Source organism: Tachypleus tridentatus, chromosome 4 (genome assembly GCF_004210375.1).
Source record: "Tachypleus tridentatus isolate NWPU-2018 chromosome 4, ASM421037v1, whole genome shotgun sequence".
Classification (NCBI taxonomy): Eukaryota; Metazoa; Arthropoda; class Merostomata; order Xiphosura; family Limulidae; genus Tachypleus; species Tachypleus tridentatus.
Genome location: NC_134828.1, coordinates 8,564,971 through 8,584,820, shown reverse-complemented (window position 1 = coordinate 8,584,820; position 19,850 = coordinate 8,564,971). Strand labels below are relative to the sequence as shown.

The 19,850-nt window shown below is 31.9% G+C and overlaps 1 protein-coding gene and 1 long non-coding RNA gene across 2 annotated transcripts in view; one reads left to right on the top strand and one right to left on the bottom strand.

The window, feature by feature from the left end:
• Positions 1-453: 453 nt before the first annotated feature.
• Positions 454-5,829, top strand: LOC143248532 (uncharacterized). Its single transcript, XR_013027039.1, has 3 exons — positions 454-505; positions 1,467-1,624; positions 4,226-5,829. It is a non-coding gene; the product is annotated as an uncharacterized LOC143248532 (long non-coding RNA).
• Positions 5,830-9,566: 3,737 nt separating this feature from the next.
• The window catches only part of LOC143248531 (uncharacterized), a 32,937-nt gene continuing 22,653 nt past the window's right edge, over positions 9,567-19,850 (bottom strand). Inside the window, exons 10-13 of the mRNA XM_076496954.1 lie at positions 18,774-18,858; positions 15,501-15,618; positions 14,165-14,280; positions 9,567-12,060 (exon numbers count right to left, since the gene is read on the bottom strand). Coding sequence (XP_076353069.1) covers positions 15,612-15,618; positions 18,774-18,858 — 92 coding nt within the window. The 3' untranslated portion in view covers positions 9,567-12,060; positions 14,165-14,280; positions 15,501-15,611. The remainder of the gene's footprint in view (positions 12,061-14,164; positions 14,281-15,500; positions 15,619-18,773; positions 18,859-19,850) is intronic.

Genomic DNA, 19,850 nt, shown 5'->3' with positions numbered 1-19,850 from the left:
AGTAGGAAAAAGAATACAAAATATTGAATAAAACTTAGCAACAATTCAGAGTAGTTTTATATATATTTCAAACTACATTGTGGCAAATAACAGACATTCTCTTTGATTGTTCATAGCAAGTAGTTGAGTTGGTGGACTGGTAAACATCTAATAATAACTTAGCCTTTAAGAATTATACTGTATTGAATTGTCAGGTGTTTACAATTTCAGACTTTTTATATTTTGTAATATTGTTTCTGAAAATTGGATGTTGCATTTTTACAGTAGATTTTATTAGATGTTTGTTAGTTTTCTTAAAAGCATTTGACTAAGTGATGTGTTTAATAAATATTATGTTATTAAATTATTTTATATGCTAGATGTGGACCTGGCAGCTTGTTGTGTCCAGCAGGAAAATAACAGTGGATCTGCTCGTCACGGACTTCTGTAGCAACCACATTCTTAGTGCGTCGTTTGCAGAATCAAAGACAGAAGCAATTAAAACTTAACCTAAGCTGTTCTCCAGGTAATGAGAGAAATACATGATTGGATTAAAAAAGACTGGAAAACTGTTTTTAGAGAGGACATTTTGGTATTTGATACAGAGTGTTTCTCAAACATGTTGACAGTTCTATACAAACAGAATTATTTATTTTAAAAATGATTTTATAATTTTAAAATTTCCAGTTGAAACTTTGAAATATTAAAAGAACACAGGAACTTTTCAACAATGAGTTGGTCATCTTTAACATCATACAGTTGTATTTATTAATATTTTGTTTACTAAAACAACTAAAATGAAAAAATTAGAAACTTAAGTTATATAACAATAATTAGTTAGTAAAACCACAAAATTAAAAGAAAGCATATGTAAAAAGGTTAGAAACTGAGGCTTTTATGATATATAATTATAAATGTTTGTTTCATGTATTATTTTTCTATATTTTGTTTTACTGTACATTTATAATTTCACAACAGTTAGTCTAAAAGTAGTGGAAATGACAGATGAAATTTAACGTTTTATAAAAACAAATGTTAGGTTCTAGACATTATACAAATAAAATATGAATACGTTATGATAAAATTAATCATTATTATTATTATTAGCATGAAAATTACTGTTTTCATATGCTGGTTCAATGAAGGATTCGTTAATTCACAGACATATTTTTATTACAAATATTTGATTTTTAGAATTTACTAACAAAATGTAATATTTACTGAAAGTCTGCCAGATGTTTTAAAAATACACTTAGTACATTCAGGGTTATTTTATGTATAGTTTCATTACATGGTAGTTATAAGATTGGTCAAATTGGTGAGTCTGTAAGCATGGGATTAATATTATATTAAAACCTCACTGGCTGTATTTGTCTCTTTCTTAAACTTGCACTTTTATGATGTAAACAATCTGTATGTCATGAATTTATATGATTTATTTGTTTTCTCAGCAAAACACTTATCTTCATTGAATGTTTGAATTTTAGGAGAAAGGAAGTCAGCAATCAAAGAGTTAAAACCTGAGCCCAAACAAAACAAAGTAAGATCAGTACATTCTGTTGGAGATATAATGTTAACCCAATCTGCTATAACCTTTCAAGATTCAAACCCAGGATCTCAACTGATGCAATCTCAACTGTTACAGGTATGATAAATTAGTAATGATACAAGTTTATTTTTGTTACTCTTAAGAAAGGGGTAATTTTTTAATACTTGTCAATAATAAAATGATAACCCATGGTTGCTTTTAAGTTGTTGTTTAATATAAGAATTTATATTTCAAACAATTTATTTCAATTTTATTTGTTATAACAACATCATAAAATTAACATATTAAACATGTTGAATGTCATCAGTTATTTTCTCATGTGATGTCTTATGTATACTTCTTTACCTTCATGTAACTAGTATTTATTTTCATTTCCACGTTATAATATTGTTATTTGTTTTTTTAACTTTTAGCTGAGTTATTCCTTACTTTCAAATGCTTTTATTGACTTCATTATATTTTGAACCTTTATATTGTTTCCTTCATGTTGCTGTGTATTTGCCTCTACTCCTTTATTCACTACTGTTCCACAGTAGCTCAGCAGTGAGCTAAGCCTGAGGGCTCACACTGCTAAAAACTTGGTTTTGATGCTTGTGGGTGTGAACACAGATAACCCATGGTGTAGCTTTGTGCTTAAAAGCAAGCAAAATTTATCCATTACCATCAATCAATTTGAGAATATTCGTGTACTGATATCTTTCCCCGTTTTCTTTCTTCCTGTATTTGTAATCAACACAGTTTAACATCTTTTATCTTATAACTTTTTATAGTACATGTATGATTTTTTTCCATGTTTCCTTCCATTTCTTATTTCCTTATGTACTATGTAACATGGTGTGTTTTATCTAATCTTAATAGTATGTTGTATATTTAATGTGTTTTATTAATTTCTTCCTGTTCAAACCACCTCTGCTGAATAAGTTCACCCTTTCAGTTTTGAGGGTATCATTCCTCACTATTCATTGGTAAACTTCCCACTAGTTTATCATTGCTAATTTAGGCACAGCTAGTGCACATAGCCCTTGAATAGTTTTGTATGTAATTCATAACAAAACCAGTTTTATATTGTGTGATTCTCCTTTTTTTCAAGTTTCCCATTTTATATCTTCAAAGTTTTCAATGAATTAAGCAGTTATACTATGTAAATAAATAAAAACCCTATAACCTGAGTGCCTTTTAAGGATGGACTTTTCTTCAGTAGTTAACTAAGAATTGTAATGTAACTGAATAAGTAATGTATAAAGGGAGTTGAGTGATGTCACGAAGGCCACCTGGGTTTCCAAGAAGTGTTTTGGTGTATTTTTCAATGTACTGCTGTATGTATGTTTCATTTCTAGTGCAACAGAACATTGTGTACAAATGTGAGAGAAGTGTTATGTTTTAGAAGTGGTCAAGAATACCATACTTAAATATTAGAGTAAAATAAAGGATACGTGTAGATTGGTTGAAAAAGGAATACTACACAGGTCAGGTTCTGAAGATGGATATGGAAAATTATCACAAATAAACAGTAAGTATTAAAAGCTAACAAGTCTGTGATCTCGTATATCATACACATAACAATGAATATACTCCACATATCTCTAAAGTTATTAATCTTTCAGACGAGTCTCTCAAAAGCAGAACTTGGTTTCTTTAGTAAAGGTCTAGTCTCCTGCCTAAACAATTTTGTTAACAAAGCTGAACCTGCATGAATTATCTAGAAAATTAAGACTTTACAATTTTTTTCACAACAAACTCCATCCAGCTGGAAATCAACATAAACCAAACTTTAAAGAAAAGTCTTTATGGATAGCTTCACCAAACACAGAACCAAATTTAAAGAGATATATTAAAGCAGTAGAAAATGACATAATACAAATTTTCAAATATTTCAGTTAGTGTCATAATAACATTAAAGTGAAAGAAGTGCTTTAAGTAATTTTAAATTGAACAATATCGTCATAAAACCAGCAGAGGAGGATGAAGCCATTATCTTTAACAGAGTTGGCTGTATCACATAATCTAACTGACAACTATAGGACATTAATTTTTACTAAAATTCCTACGATCCTATGATTCAGTTTATTAAGACCATAACCGATAAACTCCAGTTAGTCAAGTTGAGCAAGGTTGTATAAACTTTGTGTTATGGTGGAGAAAATGACAAAATTTGGAAAGAAATGATGCATTCAAAGAAGATAAAATATTCATTTTATTTTGTATTTTTGAACTTTTCATTTCACTGTACATTGATAAATAACTTAAAGTTGGTTTTAGAATAGAGAAAACAACATATAAAATATATATTTAACTGAAAAAATTCTTGGTATTTATTTTAGTTTTTATGCAAATGAAAATGTTAACTACAAGATAAAAAAAGAAAATTTATTCTCAACAAGAAAAGTCACTTTTTCACTGTGACTGACTCAGTAAAGGCTTCATGAATTCACAGACAAACCTTTAGAAGAAATACTGTATTAAAAAATTTGATTTTGTAAAGATACACTTAGTAAATTCAGAGTTACAATGTATACAGATGATTTTGCAGTTACAAGGTGGACCAAAAGTGTACCAACTTTGTATTGAAAGAGTTATAGAAGTGATATTTTGGAAATAGAGGCATGAGGCACTTAAACCAGTACAAATATCTTCTAGGTTGACTTTTATTTCACTTTCCTGTCCATGGTGTGAAATAATTTTGTATTTTCTTTTCAGGATGACCTATCAGTTTCAGGAGCTGACATCTATACCGAGGATCAGGTTCTCACACCTGTTTCTCTGCTTCAAGAGTCAAATGTTAATGATCCAACTTCTGCAAGCACTGATTTTGTGTCCACATCCTCAGGGGTTGGAGAATTTCCTGGGTCTACAGTGAATCTCCAAGACCTTGACTGAAATGTACCTGTGATATATTTGCCATTGATTTTGAAATGGCAGTACTTTGGTGATAAATTATTTTAATTTTCTTGTAATTTGACATGTGCTTGGTATATATTTGTTTTTCCAAGAGCTATAAAGAAACCAAGACTACTAAAAACAACAACAAATAATCCTATGAAAATAGTTTGGAGAAAAGAAGGAAAAAAACAACCCTTAAACAACTAACGGTTTTTCTTTTTTCAAAAGATTACTAGTTGTTTTTGTTTTTACAAAAAATCGATCTGTTTTTTTTTTTTAAAGAAAAATAATTGGGGTGGTACACTTCATATTACTAGAAATCTTGATGCAAACTTAATAAAACAGACAAGTGAAGCACATCAAATGTTTAGAAAAGAAACTAATTGATCAGAAAACAATTATAAATTTTTTGTTTTATGAAGTAATATTTTGACATAAAGTATTATACACCTAACATAATCACTGAAAATAGTAGACTTGTTTTTATCGTATATATAAGAGCTTTTATTTTGACATTATAGTGCAGGGATAGTCTTTTTGAGATTTCAGGGTCAGAAGACATGTTTTTCCTACAGCATGTTTATTATGCCATTGTTTTTAAGTGTTTGTTTGGCATAATGATTCAGATGTTAGTGTTTTGTTGTTAGAAAACATTACTAGTTATTTAAAATATTAACTTGATGCATGGCTGTGCTGAATGTTTGAAATCACATTTCTGGTAACCAATCCAATTAGTTGACATTACTGAATGATAGTTCTTGAAATATTTGGTTAATTGAAATTTTCTTTCATTCTTAGTGTATCAACTATTACGCTAAATTTTTGGCAAGTGGTGCTAATAACATTTTGGAAATTACAAAATAATATATGTGTGCTTTATATTTGGTGAAATGAATATGAAAGTAAACTTTAAGTTTTTATAAATATTGCATCTCAGTTAGAAGTGTTATACTGAACCCAGCAGTACATTTCAAATTATGGTTATAAAACTTTTTTACTCTGAAAAATATGATTCAGACTTTTGATGAATCTTTAGGGATCTTTCTTTCATTTGTTTGCTGGTGCCAGGAATTATAACATTGACAACTTGATTAAGGTTCAACATATTTAACTGGGGATTATACCAATCAATACAACACAAGTGTGGCTTTTTTAATGCGGTGTAACAATAAGGGTTACACCTTATGAATAGCAATTATATAACTAAACAGAAGTTGAATGTGGCTTTGTTGATGTAATAATAATGGTTACACCTTCATACAGCCATATTTGTAATATACTATCCTCCTGTTTTAAAATTTGAAAAGAAACTTACATATTAAAAAAATAAATTGTGACAGAGCAGTTTTGTTTTGGACTTGTATACTTAATAAAATGTCTGGATGAGTTTTATCAACTCTAGAAGACGTTATTAAAACATATTCTATAAACTGTGATGTGGTTTAAAATCACTGGGAGAATATCAAATATGTGCTTTTTTTCTAGTTTGTTTTTAATCATGCAGATACTTTCTCTTGTTCGTACATTTTTTTGAATTACAATCGGTAATTTTGACATTATTGTTTTTGGTATTTTCCCATATAATTTTGCTTAATCTTGCAAGCTTTCTTACAGATCCTGAATGTGATTATGATTTTTGAACATCTAGTCTAACACCTCAGTCTTGTATAACAACTTAAGATAGGCTTGCCATGCTCACTTATTACTGGAAGACTTAATGCAAATTAAGATAACTAGAGAAGTGAAGCACATCACATGCTTAGAAAACAAATATTAATTGATTAGGTACCAATGAGAAAGTTTTTGTTTCATGAAGTAATATTTTGTCATATAGGTTATATCCAAAGCACACTCCTTGTTGCATTCCATAAACCATCTGGTACAGTGGCATTGATTTTCTAATACCAATTTTAACTATCTAATTGTTTTAGCACCCTTATTAGAAATATTGTGTACATTCTTTGGGCACGAAGAATACAGTCAACTTGGTTCACATATGTTGTATTATACTGTTCAGTGGTGTAAGTTTAAACTTTTATTTTAAGGTTTGATGAAGATGTTGAGTTTGTTAAAATTATTTTAGAGCCTCATGATGTCTGTTCATGCTTTATCTAATCTGTATCTTGACAGTAACTAATGCAAAAGGCTCTATCATAAGGCTGTCAAGTCCAAAAGCACACCACTCTTTCATGCATTTCATAAACCATGAGGTATGATGACAGTGGTTTCCTAGTGTAGCACCCATTTCAAGTCTAATTGTGCAGAAATCCAGGGACTTGTTTTTTGTTTTGACCAGTATTGTTTTCATATGGAATAGCATGAATATCCATTTCCTTCTCCAGCTTCTTGAAATATGCAATGGTTGAACAGGTATGTTGTGGAAGCAGCTTGGGTACACAGGACTCATGTTACTACTGACCTTCTACATTTGGATTTTCACTTATTAGAAGACCCCAGTCACTTGCTTAACACAGCTGAAGAATGGCTTATTGCAGGTCTCTTTCTAAATGGTTCAGATATCTCAAGCTGATCCATATTCCTTTGTTTTCAGCACAAGTGGTATCCTTATCATGGAAATTCAAGATCCCTGATCTGAGTGTGTGAATATTTTGTATTGGGAAAAGACTGGTACAGACTCTCCTCAAAAGCAATCAGTGTTTGGTGTCATTACACTGCTTATGAAATACCAAGCGTTACGTTGCAAATTAATATGTGATATTCTATCGTAACTTTAGATTGGTTGTGGTTGTCATGTGACTTGCTCATTTTCATATTCAAAATGGTTTTGATATAAAGTATTTAACCTCGGTACTTATTGCTAGGTCTGAAAACAAAACCCTTGATATGGTTCATTTATGAACAGTGTTTCATTAAAGTACGATATCCGTGTATGGACAAAACACTTCATGTCTCGTCTCTTTCAAGTTGTCAACATAGAATGATTAGTCAATTCTGATATCTTACGATGTTTCTTTTTTTACAATTTTAGGAAATGAAAACTTGGATTGAAATCTCTTATTTAATCTTTTATTTTTACACCAGCTTTTAATTTCTGAACCAAACACAGGCTTATGTCATAATCTAAACAAAAACACTTGCTTTGTTACAGTGCCATTGGCTTGAAAATTTCTAATATCCCACATTGCACTCTTCCCTTAGCAATCCTGGGCTCTTCCAAATCCTCCCCATTCTTAATACATCATGAAATAATAAATTATTTCCATCACTATACTTTACTTTTACAATAGTAATTAATGAAATTCAGTTAGTCTACAAAACAAAATTTTTGTTTAATAATTAAAGGTGATTATTTCACCAAAAAATGAAAGGAGATAAGAAGCAATTTATTTCTACCAAACAACACTTAATTAACCAATAATTAAATTAAAGTGATTATCTGATCAAAATAAAGAAAAAACTGATTTCAGAATTATAACCTAATATCAAATTTCCATTTGAATGAGAACCTTAAGCCTTGTTATGAGAAACTAAATGATAAGATTGAGGGAAAAAAAAAAATCGTCAATTTTGCTCGAAGATGTTGATGTGTCCCCCCTTTTTTTTACGTCAAAATATCTGTAAAAGCAGTGAAGGTACATTCAACCAAACATATGGTTGGAAATGGCAGAAGTATGTGCTGGGCATTCATAGCTAATTTGTTATATTTGATATTGAAATGCAGCCAAATCTTTTTTTTTTTTTAAGGCATGGATGGGTTTCACACTGTAATCATTTTGTTATGTCCATCAACTCATGAAGAAGCCATAGACACACTTTTTACTTTTGCAGTTAAAAAGAAATGGCTGATTAATCCAAGAGGGAAAGTTCAGTTGTCGGAGATTGGTAAATCTGTCGTTCAACTCAACATGCAGGTTGGAAAGATGTTCAAGAGGGTCCTCCCCCAATTCTTCTCCAGGGGTCTAAGTGGACCCTGTTAAGAGCCACTGGTTTAAATTGTACTGTAAAGCTGAAAAGTGATGTTTCATGTAAACATGATGTGAAATGAGTCACCCACGGTGCAGACAGAAATGTGGTTATTTGAACCAAGTGTCACAAACCTGACCACCATACACCCTGTACACTTTTCCTATGCAATTAAAGTGATACTTACTTCTCCTTTATGTAAAGAAACTAAAATACACCTTTCTTTATGCACAATAAAAGCAGTATACACTTCTCCATCATGTACTGTTGTGAGAAACTGGCTATATAAAACCAAATGCCTGGTCCACATTAATTCCAAGTGAGTTTTGTGCCCAAACATCCTTAGTTTACTTGTTACATATGGGACTTGATGAGATACATACACTCACAGAATGAGTTTCCTTGCTTGAGAGTATTCTGAATGCTGCAACAATTACCGTGATGATACTTTCATTTAAATGAATGAGAACTTTTAAGGTAAACACGGTATGTGATACCTTTTTGGTTGATATGTGGATAAAATTAAAAGCTGTTAATGTCTGTGGGATAAGGCAAACCAAACATACATAAAGAGTGGATAATATTCTCCCCTTAGAGACTCACTGTACTAAATAGCAGTTAAACTTTCCATGTTAAGAATAAATACTTAAGTTGTAGTAATTGAAAAATAATATGTAGTGATGGGTAATTCATAAATGATGAATAACTTCTAATTGACATTTTTGCTCATGGTATATTGGGTCAGTTTAAGGAATGGGTGTGTTGAGTTTTTCTTTGTAAATGGCTTTAATCAAAATGTTTCTCATTACCCCTTCATTCTGTAATGAAGTTTCTGTTCAGTTAACAACATGTAATCATATTGCAGACTGATGACTTTCTATTAGGTAATAGTTTTTCTTATTAAACTTAAAAATTTGGAATAGATGTTACTAATGTAACACTACTGTTTGAACTTCACTGACACATTGTGTAACATGCGATACGAATGACACCATCAGAGGCCAAAAGGTTCATACACAACCATTCCTAAATTAGAATTGATGACCCACAGGGAGAGAAACAAGTCAGCACTATATTCCACCTACATGGCCATATTTCTTAACTGAATAGCAGAACTAGTTTACAACAGTTATAATGCCTCATTACAGTTGAATAAAAGTGCTCAACATCATGACTTGAACCTTCCAACCCCTGATAGCCTAGGTCAAGAGAGACAGAGAACACAAATATTTGTTGGATATTCTAATATTTTTTTATTTGCAACAGGGCAAATTTAGTCATCACAGGATTAAGTGTAAAAAAAATGAACCTTGTGAACAGATATTGTGGAAAATGTACATAGAAACTGGTATTCCAGTAACAAATATCAAAGTGCTTTGTAAATATTTTTAAAATTCTTTCCCAACTTCCTGCTGTCAAACAATTCCAATACAATTTTTAAACTTCTGAATTTTTCTTCCTGTGTTTTATTGACAACCCCTAAATCCTAGTACATTATCCACTGGTCTGTTTTTCTTTAAGAACCCTGAGACCTCTTATAATTTAAATTTTATTCATTTTAGTTCATTTGATTTTATTTTGAGTTGCTACTTACCATATTTCGTTTTCAATACAAGTTTCTAAAACCATTTAAAGCAGCTCTACTAAACTAAAAATAATTCCTACTATAATTAGATAATTCCTATCTGACTACCAAAACAGCAGACCAGATTTTAATAACACTATCACAGTTAATGCTTATCACTTGGCAAACAGTAACATGCAAAAATAAGGAAGATGAAGAAATAACAATTACATTTATTGTTTTCTTTTGTTAAAATTTCTCACTGGGTAACTTCTGCTTATAAAGACCCTTCTTCTGATCTTTTCAGTATTGTTGTAAAATGTAAATGTGACCTTAATTGAAAGCGGGAAATGGAATGATTTCATATGCTTAACATGTAAGGGCAAAATAGACCATAAAGAAAGGACAAAATACATACACAAAAGTACAAGTTGTTAAAAGTCGGTCTGTTTGAAAGCTTTTAGAATAATAATCCATAATGGTGGACTTTCAAATATTTACAGTAAAATTCTTGTGAGATACAGGTTTGACAGTAAAAGCTTTTTAGTTTCAATACAAGTGTTGGACACAAAACAAGTTAGGCAAAATGTTTTAAACCATTGTTCAGATCACATTAATTCCAAGGAAACATTCTGTGTCACTTCTGTTTTCATTTATTTAGCACAGAATCATTGTGACATTCCTGTAGAGCGAACAGAATCATTGTGACATTCCTGTAGAATTTAATTAAGAGATTATTTCACTTCTTTTCTACAGATGAAAAGTTCCTCTCATATCTAGTGTTTAATAATAATTGCCAAAATCCATAGGCTCTTGACACACATTTTAAAGTTACTCAGCCTGAACTTGTAGTGTAACCACGATAAAGACAAAAAACTGCTCAGTTGAGCATGACACATATCCTTTGGTTATTAAAACTTATAGAATGTTGGGCATGACACATATCCTTTGGTTATTAAAACTTATAGAATGTGACGTCAATCCTGCTATTATCTGGGAAAACTAGTTTTTCACTGGTATAAAAAGTTCCACAAAAAAGCAGTGCAGTTAATAAATACAAGTTTTAAGACACAATAAGACTAAGTGCCTTATCTTAAATTAAACAAAAATATCACTGACATTAGCTGAAATGCTTCTGAATCGGTCTTTGTGATATGTCTTTTTTAGACTTAAATATCCAGTGTTTCGTGAAACATCAGCAGTGAAGTTTTGTCTTGGCACCACCCAATATTGAGTTTATAATATACAGCAACAACAAGAAGTTTCTTCACACTTTTATCAGGTGCTTTTCAGAGATTTTTTTAGTATTTTCTATGACTCTTAAGAACTACTATGTTTTTCTGTTGGTAACAAGTTAAGACTAACGTCTTATAAGGTGGTTTTCAATACATAGTTTCTAATGCTTCTCAATCTATATCTAAGCCTTCTCAAAGCTATATAGCTTAACATTAGTACTGTACTAAATGGTTCTTTACAAGAAACCTCATTACAGAAATCTAAATGTCTATATACCTTAAACATTACAGAGTTCCCTATGATTGGATCACAATCCACCGTGTCAAATGTATTCTTTCAAAAGCCCAGGCTGATTGGTTTAATAATAATAATAAAAAAATCTAGTTAGCATCTGTAAGCTAAGTTTGTGACAGCTTTAAATTACAAGCTTGTCTTACAATGATGATTTTTCACTATTAATTCTGGTATTTAACTAGATGACTTTCTGTAATCCCAGAAGGACTTGGGTAGATCAAATGGTGAGAATTTATTATCTGTAACCTGAACTCATTCAGACTGAAAGGTGGGAACTCATGTTTGTGACTTGACCAGGATGAAAATGTATTATTTTGTTTTACTGAGGATCTGCACAAGGGAAACCAAGTAGTTAAATAAAACAGTTCAATATGCTGCATAATTATAACCAAGTACGACAAACAAAAAAACATCATTTTACATATTTGTAAACTTAATAGCATAATGTGGCAAAATCTTTACTTTCTGAAAAATTATAAATTCATTTATTTAGTATTTATACAGGAGTTAACTATGGAGATGAAGCCAGTCTAGCCACATCTTCGTTAGGTGGCTCTAATTCAGTCAGCTCTTTTTTCAGTACCTGAGCAAGAGGAACAACTTCAGAACATTCAGTAGCCCAGGACTCTACTTCCTGTGGAGAAACATATTTTTATTTCTCTCAAAGGTTTCACTATAAGAAGTCATACAAGTGCAACATATTGTAGTATAATTGAAAACATGAGCAATGTTTCTAACTAATCTTGGTATTTAATCAAAGGCATTTTTTTATAGAAACTGATTCATAAATTGTGATGAAAGCATTGAGCGTGGCATGAAAAAACATTGCTTTTAGTTCGACTTCATGCTGATGAAGTAGGAAAACCTAATGAAAATTCTAATTCATCATGCACATAAAATATCAATAATATTACATAACCAGGAAGTTTTGATGCAAGAATGCTTTTAGTACCTAGTTGGTGATTAGTATAAATTAGGAATGTTTGAATTAAAACACTAATATGCATAGTTTTCAAATATTAAGTATTTATATTTGTCTTATGTTGGTAAACATGCTTTATTTGTAAGACAAAAAACAGTTGTTTACCCCGTTATGTAGTATGCACCCTTGTGCAGAATTATTTTAAATATAAAGACAGACTATCTCCACGTAAGACATCAAATGTGGTTTACAAACTAACTTGTTGTAAACAGGATTATTCCAAATTCACCCCTAGATGTGTGAAAGTATATGTACGTTTCAGAATGTGAACACAGCAAGCACTCTGAAGTATGCCCTTTCAGTGATTGTGGCAGTTGTCTCTTCGACTTTTCACGTGACCCTAAGTCATGAAAGAAGAGCCTCCAGGTAAAACAGAACTTACCAATTTTAACTTAACCAAGTCAGTTTGATTGTAAGTTGTCATTATACAAATAAGATGGAAAAAGGCAGTACAGCAAAACTTTGCAGTTGTACTGGAAATGTGTGGCATTATTATTTCCATGTTATCATAAGGATTGTTATTCTCTACCTGTAGTCCATTTCATCAATTAGCAAAATTAAGTACTGTGTTCCAAAAATTAAAGTGAGTTTGAGGTTAACAACAACAGACTTTTCTGTTTGGCAATGTTATGTAAATAATCATTATTCGAAGGTTACATAAACAGTCATTACTCAAAGGTTATGTAAACAGTCATTACTTAAAGGTTACACAAACAGTCAGGTTGTGTAAGAAGTCACTGCTGAAAAGTCACATCAGCAGTCAGTATTGAGAAGTTAAACAGTAAATATTGGAAGTTACATTAACAGTAACCACCACTACAAGGTTCCAATAACAGTATCTACCAAAAGACTATATTAACATCCTCCACTAGAAGGTTATATTAATAGTAACCACTACAAGGTTTTAATAACAGTAGCTACTAGAAGGTTACATTAACAATAGCCATTAGAAATGTTCATTAAGAGTTTCTGGCAGAAAATTATTTAAACAGCCACCACTGGAAGGTTACAATAAGAGCCACTACTAGGATATTACATTAACAGCTGTTGTGGAAGGTTGGATGAAAAGTCAAAATCACAAAAATGAAAAGAACTACATATATATATAATACCACAATATTTAAAACAAAGAAGCCAAAATATCATACTCTATAAATGGTAATTGAAATGACATTCTTAACTGAATATTAACACAATTAATTTTAACACATCAGGTCCAACATTTCAAACCAAAGAATTCTAAACTTTTGGTCCTTACACATTCCAATAAAATAACTAATGTATGAACCTCATCACTTTAGTTATCAGCACTGTAGTTATGATAAAATTATTTTTCTCCTATATGAGAACAAATACTCATTACCTGTAGAGTTGAATACTATGTAGCACGTGAAATTAAATTCCTTAAATTTAGGGTCTAAAATCCAATTCCAATAGAATTCATGAGGTAGGTATTTAGGCTTAATAAGTCCAGAAGTGTCAGAAAATTAGAGAAACGATTTCTCTAACTTCCTCTCTGAACTTACATGATAATTTAGAGATCATGGTAGTTATTTTGGGGGAATGAGTTGTGATTTTCATAGTATTTCAGTTTTACAAAATCAAATGTATTTTGTAGGTGAAACTACAGAACGTATAATGACTTACTGCAGCTCTCTAATTTCATCAGAAAATTTTACCATTAAAGATGGTTCCTGCAGGCCAGCAGTAAGAAAAGTAAGGAACAAGATGTAAACACACTTTTAATGTACATTACCTGTATTATCTGATGACGCTTAATGTAGAAATGTGATTTGATAACTTCTCCAAAACCAGGACTTGGATTACGGAGTTGGCCCAGCATTGCATACTTTATGTTTGCACAGCGTATATCTGTAAAGAACACAATTATCAAACAAGGTGTTTTAGTACAACAAAGGTAAACTAGAATCCATATCAAGCGTAAAGATGGTTTTGTATAAATTCCACAACAATAGCCTATAATGCAGCTACCTGACTTTGAAGTATACTAAAACCACAAAGACATACACAGATCTGTCATTAAAACTTGTATTTTTACAGTTCGTAGCATTGTTGCATTATATAAACAGTATTAAAGAATTTGCATAACAGGGGTGTATGTGTGTGTGAGCTATGACCAAACAGGTACATTTCATATCACATACAACAGTAATAACTTATAAAACAGTAACCTACGTTATTTTGAGCTAAAAGCAACCAATAATAAAATATTGTTATAATGGCTCATATTGTTGCTCAGGTGCTTCTAGATTATTTGTTAAAGAGAATAATTTAAAGTTTATTTAATGTTAAACAATTTAATTTTTCAAGTTTCAAGATTAATGTAGCTGATGTTCACTGATGGGCCTGACATTACAAATAAACTATGTGAATTTTTAAATTTGTATTGCTTCATTAAAATACAAACTGAATATTCATGGCACTGAACTAACAGACAAATTGCAATAATCAACTAATGATTACATATTATCTATGAGACATATTAACACCACAAGTCTAACTCGCTTCATGCACAGTTGAATTTACTTCCTGAACGTTTGGAAAAAGTTTCTAACATCAAGGCAATGCCAATCACATTATGCTAAACTTCTTTTTGGACCAAACAACTATATAAATTTATAGAGACATCTATATTAAAGACATTGAATAGAACAATATTTTAAAATATTAAAAGCTAATTTTAGATGTAACAGAAACATACACTTTAAAGAATAACAAAAAACATAATGTTTTATGGAAAAATATCATACACACTAAAATCTGAGACCATTGTTAATCAAAACAATATTATGCTGTAAATAAATACCATAATTTTTACTTTATCATCAAAGTAATACTGTGCTGTAGATACCTTTATGTTTGCTTTGTCATTAAAATAATACTGTATCATGCATACCTGTATATTTGTTTTCATCATTAAAACAATACCACATGGCATATAGCTGTATGTTGTCTTTATATCAAAACTATGTTTTATAATCCAATTGGAAATTTGTTTTGGTATCAATATAACATTTATCCTTCAGTATTTCTGTATTTAGTTTCACAGTAAAATAAAACTAGATTCTTACGTCTGTTGTACAGATAGCTTTGTTCATTCCCTCTCTCAGTCCCAATTTTGCTTTCATAGCCAGGTTCATTGAAGTATGGTTTCTCAGTAAAAATGAATGATTGTATGGATATTAAAACCTGAAAAAATTCTCTTAACATTTAAATCAGTCTTGAAATATAAAGATAAACCAAGTAAAATACATCAAAATAAAAGCAGACATAAACAAGGAAATTTATTATCTCCTTTAGAGGAAAAACAACCCAAATGAAAATAAAAATTGTCACTTGTTTAGTTAGCACCTTGTAATGTAGAGAAAGTTAACATTTTCCTCAACTAAAAATGTATTTCCAGTAGATATCTACGTCTTCTCACAAATTAGCTTTTTTCAATTAATACTGCCCTCTGTTGGTACATATTTACAATGCTTGCCATTAGCCTTTTGACTTTGCTTCTGCAGATCCACATGCAAATGATTATGCAGCAGCTCTCTACCAAACGAAGTGTTACACAACCTCTATTGCAACAAGTACCCTCTACACAGTTGCACTCATTAATCACTTTGAGATTGGTCATAGGACATATCACCAAAAGTGGGGAGGCTGGGTGGGAAATGTGACATGAGGAAACTATCTATTGGGAATACATATTCAGTTTAGGAAAATGTTGACTTCCAGTACAATATCTTTCCTCCTCTCACAAAATAGCTAGAATCCCACAATGAACTGTTGGAAGGCCAGTGAAAAAAATGATCCCCCTTCAGTAAGTGCCCAAGGAAAGACTAAGAAAAGAAGGGCACATATGATTCAGGTGTACTCTTCCCTCTTTTAAGTCTATGTTGTGTACATTAAGGTTGAAAACATGAATAAATTTGAATAAATCTCATAATATGTATTACCTATTAATGGAACCCTTGGGTATCAAGTAGCTTGGGTGTGACAGAACACAATGATAGTTCAACCTCATTCATCAGCTGGTGGCATCTGGAATCATACATCAGTTTCATGGTTAGCAGAGGATCATCCACCTCTTCACTTTGAAACAGAAATTGGTAGGAGAGAGTAGCTTGTGTATCCAAATCTGTCTCCACTTGGACATATTTCCAATCTAATCAATGGCTGATCCATCACAAATTCAAATCCAGTGGATCATTGGAAGGTTGAAAGCTTCTGTAGGATGACATTTACATTCCAAAACTTGGCAGAATTGGGTGTTTCCAGTCCATGGTGGGAGGAGTACCCTATTAAACACAAGTGGCAATGCATGTGCTGCATCCACCTGCAACCAACATCAGATCCACCAGGAAATGATATCCAGCAATTGGTAAGAATAGAGACCAGAAACCTGCATCCCAGTCCAAAACCTGGCAAAGTGGGTATTTTCATTCAGTTCATGGTATAAGGAGGGATACTGCACAGAACATGTGAGGACTTGCTTAGCTGGACCAACTCTAAACAACCTGACTCCCTTGGAACCATATCCAGAGGATGGTAGGTAGGAGGAATGTTGCAGTAAGTGGCAAACTGCAATATATATATAGTTGTAACACTGTGGTTGGCTTCAACCAAAACCTGGCACTCTCTGGAATTGTACTTCAAGTCTGAAACAGGAAGGGCTATATGCTATTGACATCCACAGATTGCCACTACCCTACTCTCAACTGAGTGGTATGACTCATCACTTATTAGAAGAACAGGCCTACATGGTCCACTACCTCCAGAAACTAGGAACTGGTAAGTGGCTGGGGCTCTCATACTTCACTAGAAGAAAGGGAAGAAAATGCATTGGAGAGTCCAAAGGATCACACCATTAGAGACAGTGCAATGGGCAACTGCAATACCCTATTTTGAAAAGCAGAGCTACCACATGAATAGAGTTGATCACCCTGATGGCATCTGGAATTGTACATCAGGTTTGTGGTAGACTCAATGCCATGGAGCATCAGAGATGGGCAGCAATCCCTGCCTGCTTTACTGATATTTGTCGAAGAGTGTACAGCTGTACATAAGATAGACATATTTCTGAAGCAAAAGATCACTAAGAGAGAACTATTTGTTGTCCTATGGAACACCTCATCTCTACAGTGTGCATAATCTAATTTTGTGATGTAACTGTTTCAGCATAGATGACACTTAAATGGAGACACACAACTAATATCTGGTAGCATTTGGAATTGTACACCAGGTTTGCATTAGAAAAACCACAACATAATTGACATCAATCATGCTCACAGGATGGACAGTGCAAGTTAAAAAAAAGTATACTTGGTCAGGCACCACTTGTCACAGAGTGGAATCCCCAATACACTAGCAGAAAGTTCCTTGCAAATAAAGAAATAACAAAAATTCATTGAGCAAGCAATGACCATGTGGAACTGGGAAACAAGGGACCTGGTAGGATACAGGATTTGATGAGAAGATACCCTAAAATGGATATTCCTTAGGTAAAAGGAAAAAAAATACACCTATATAATTAATTTGTATATCCAACTTGTAAGGGCAATGGAAGGGGTGGTGGGACACAGAAGGATTCCATGGAATAAACAAATGGAGGGCCCAGACCAGACTAGTCAGGATCTGAATGGTTATAAATATAGGAAATTTAAAACAATGAAATGGGATATAAAGTGGAATTACTTTCTCCAGAAGCAGAAGTCTCGGGCAAAAATGAACAGTCAGAGAAGAAGAGAACACAGGAACTGTGGAGAGGGCACTGGTTACTACAAAAATTACATCGAACTCCTGTTTGTGGAGAACTGCTGCATAACCATTTACATGTGGATATGCAGAAGCGGGAGGAAAAAGGCTAACGGCAAGCATTGAAAATATGTGCTGATAGAGGGCAGTATTAACAGAGAAAAGCTATTTTGTGAGAAGGCAAGTTATCATATTGGAAACTATCTACATAAACTGAGAATACAATAAATATGTTTATAGTCTTATAATCTTCATTAATTATAAAGAAACATGCACACTGATACTGTCTTATCATAACTGTAGAAACTTATGAACTGATGTATATAAAATATATTCTCCATCCCAGAATTTTTTTTTCTCTCCTAATTAAGTTATTAATGCTTCATACAAATACCTTTTACAGGTTTCCAAATTACAGAAGCAGAAGAAAAACAAAAATTCACCTGCACTTTATAATCTTTATAGATTTTAATAACAGGGAACAATATTATATTTAGCTTTTCCTTTTTAATAAGCTATAAAAAACAAACTCTTTTATCTACAAGAAGTGCACACCTGAAAAGTGGGTTATAATGTTACATATCACGAGGTATCTTTACCTGTAAAACAGTTGATGTGCTATGCCAGTGTTCTTCTGTGAATCCTCTCCAGGTGTTAAGAAGTGACAGACAAACCCATCCATCCCTATATAAAGTGTTTTATTAATGAACAATACTTGGCATGAAAATATCATGAGCTACTACAGTTTTTGACTGCAGATGTACATCCCATGAGAATGAATATTATGACTAAATTATAATAACTATCAGTAATCCAACCTTCATTCTTCTGGTTTATAGCAAATGAATTTCTCTTTCATTTTCTAACTGACTAACAGTTAACTGTATGAGTTTATTTCTAAATAAACAAGCAAATGACTAGTTATTTCCTTTCCTTAGTTATGTTTAGACTTTGTTCTAAACTTCAAAATTCCTGTTATCTTATCAAGATATCTAGTTCAGGAAATTTATTAAACTTTCTAACATTAATATTATAGTAGAGATAAAGAGAGAAACATAATTCCTTATTTCTCACAATATTCCTGAAAATTTGGTATAATATTAGAATAACCCAGAAACTGTCAAACAGTTTGAAAATGGAAGACTTAAAAAAAAACTTGGTGAATAACAACTATTTCTTTTTTCATTACTTGAGCTTATTTGAAATAACCAAGAAAAACACATAAGTAGTTACATAAGTTTTGTGTAATAATTCTAGTTATCCAGCTATGTAGCCAGTAAAGATATGAATGTTTCAGTTGAATACGTTCTATAATCTTGGTGTTACTTATAATTGTGTTACAGTTCAATTCCTGCTATGATGTCATTAAAGATACGTGTTATAGTTCAATAAGTTTTAGTCTATAATCTTGGTGTTACTGCTATGTGGTCAGTGAAGATATAAGTGTTACAGTTCAATAAGCTTTTACTTTATAATCTTGGTGTTCCTGCTATGTGGTCAGTGAAGATATAAGTGTTACAGTTCAATAAGTTTTAGTCTATAATCTTGGTGTTACTGCTAATGGTCAGTAAAGATATAAGTGTTATAGTTGAATAAGTTTTGCTTTATAATCTTGGTGTTCCTGTTATGCGGCTGGCTACGAACACAAGCGTCATAGTTTAGTATGTTTGAGAAAG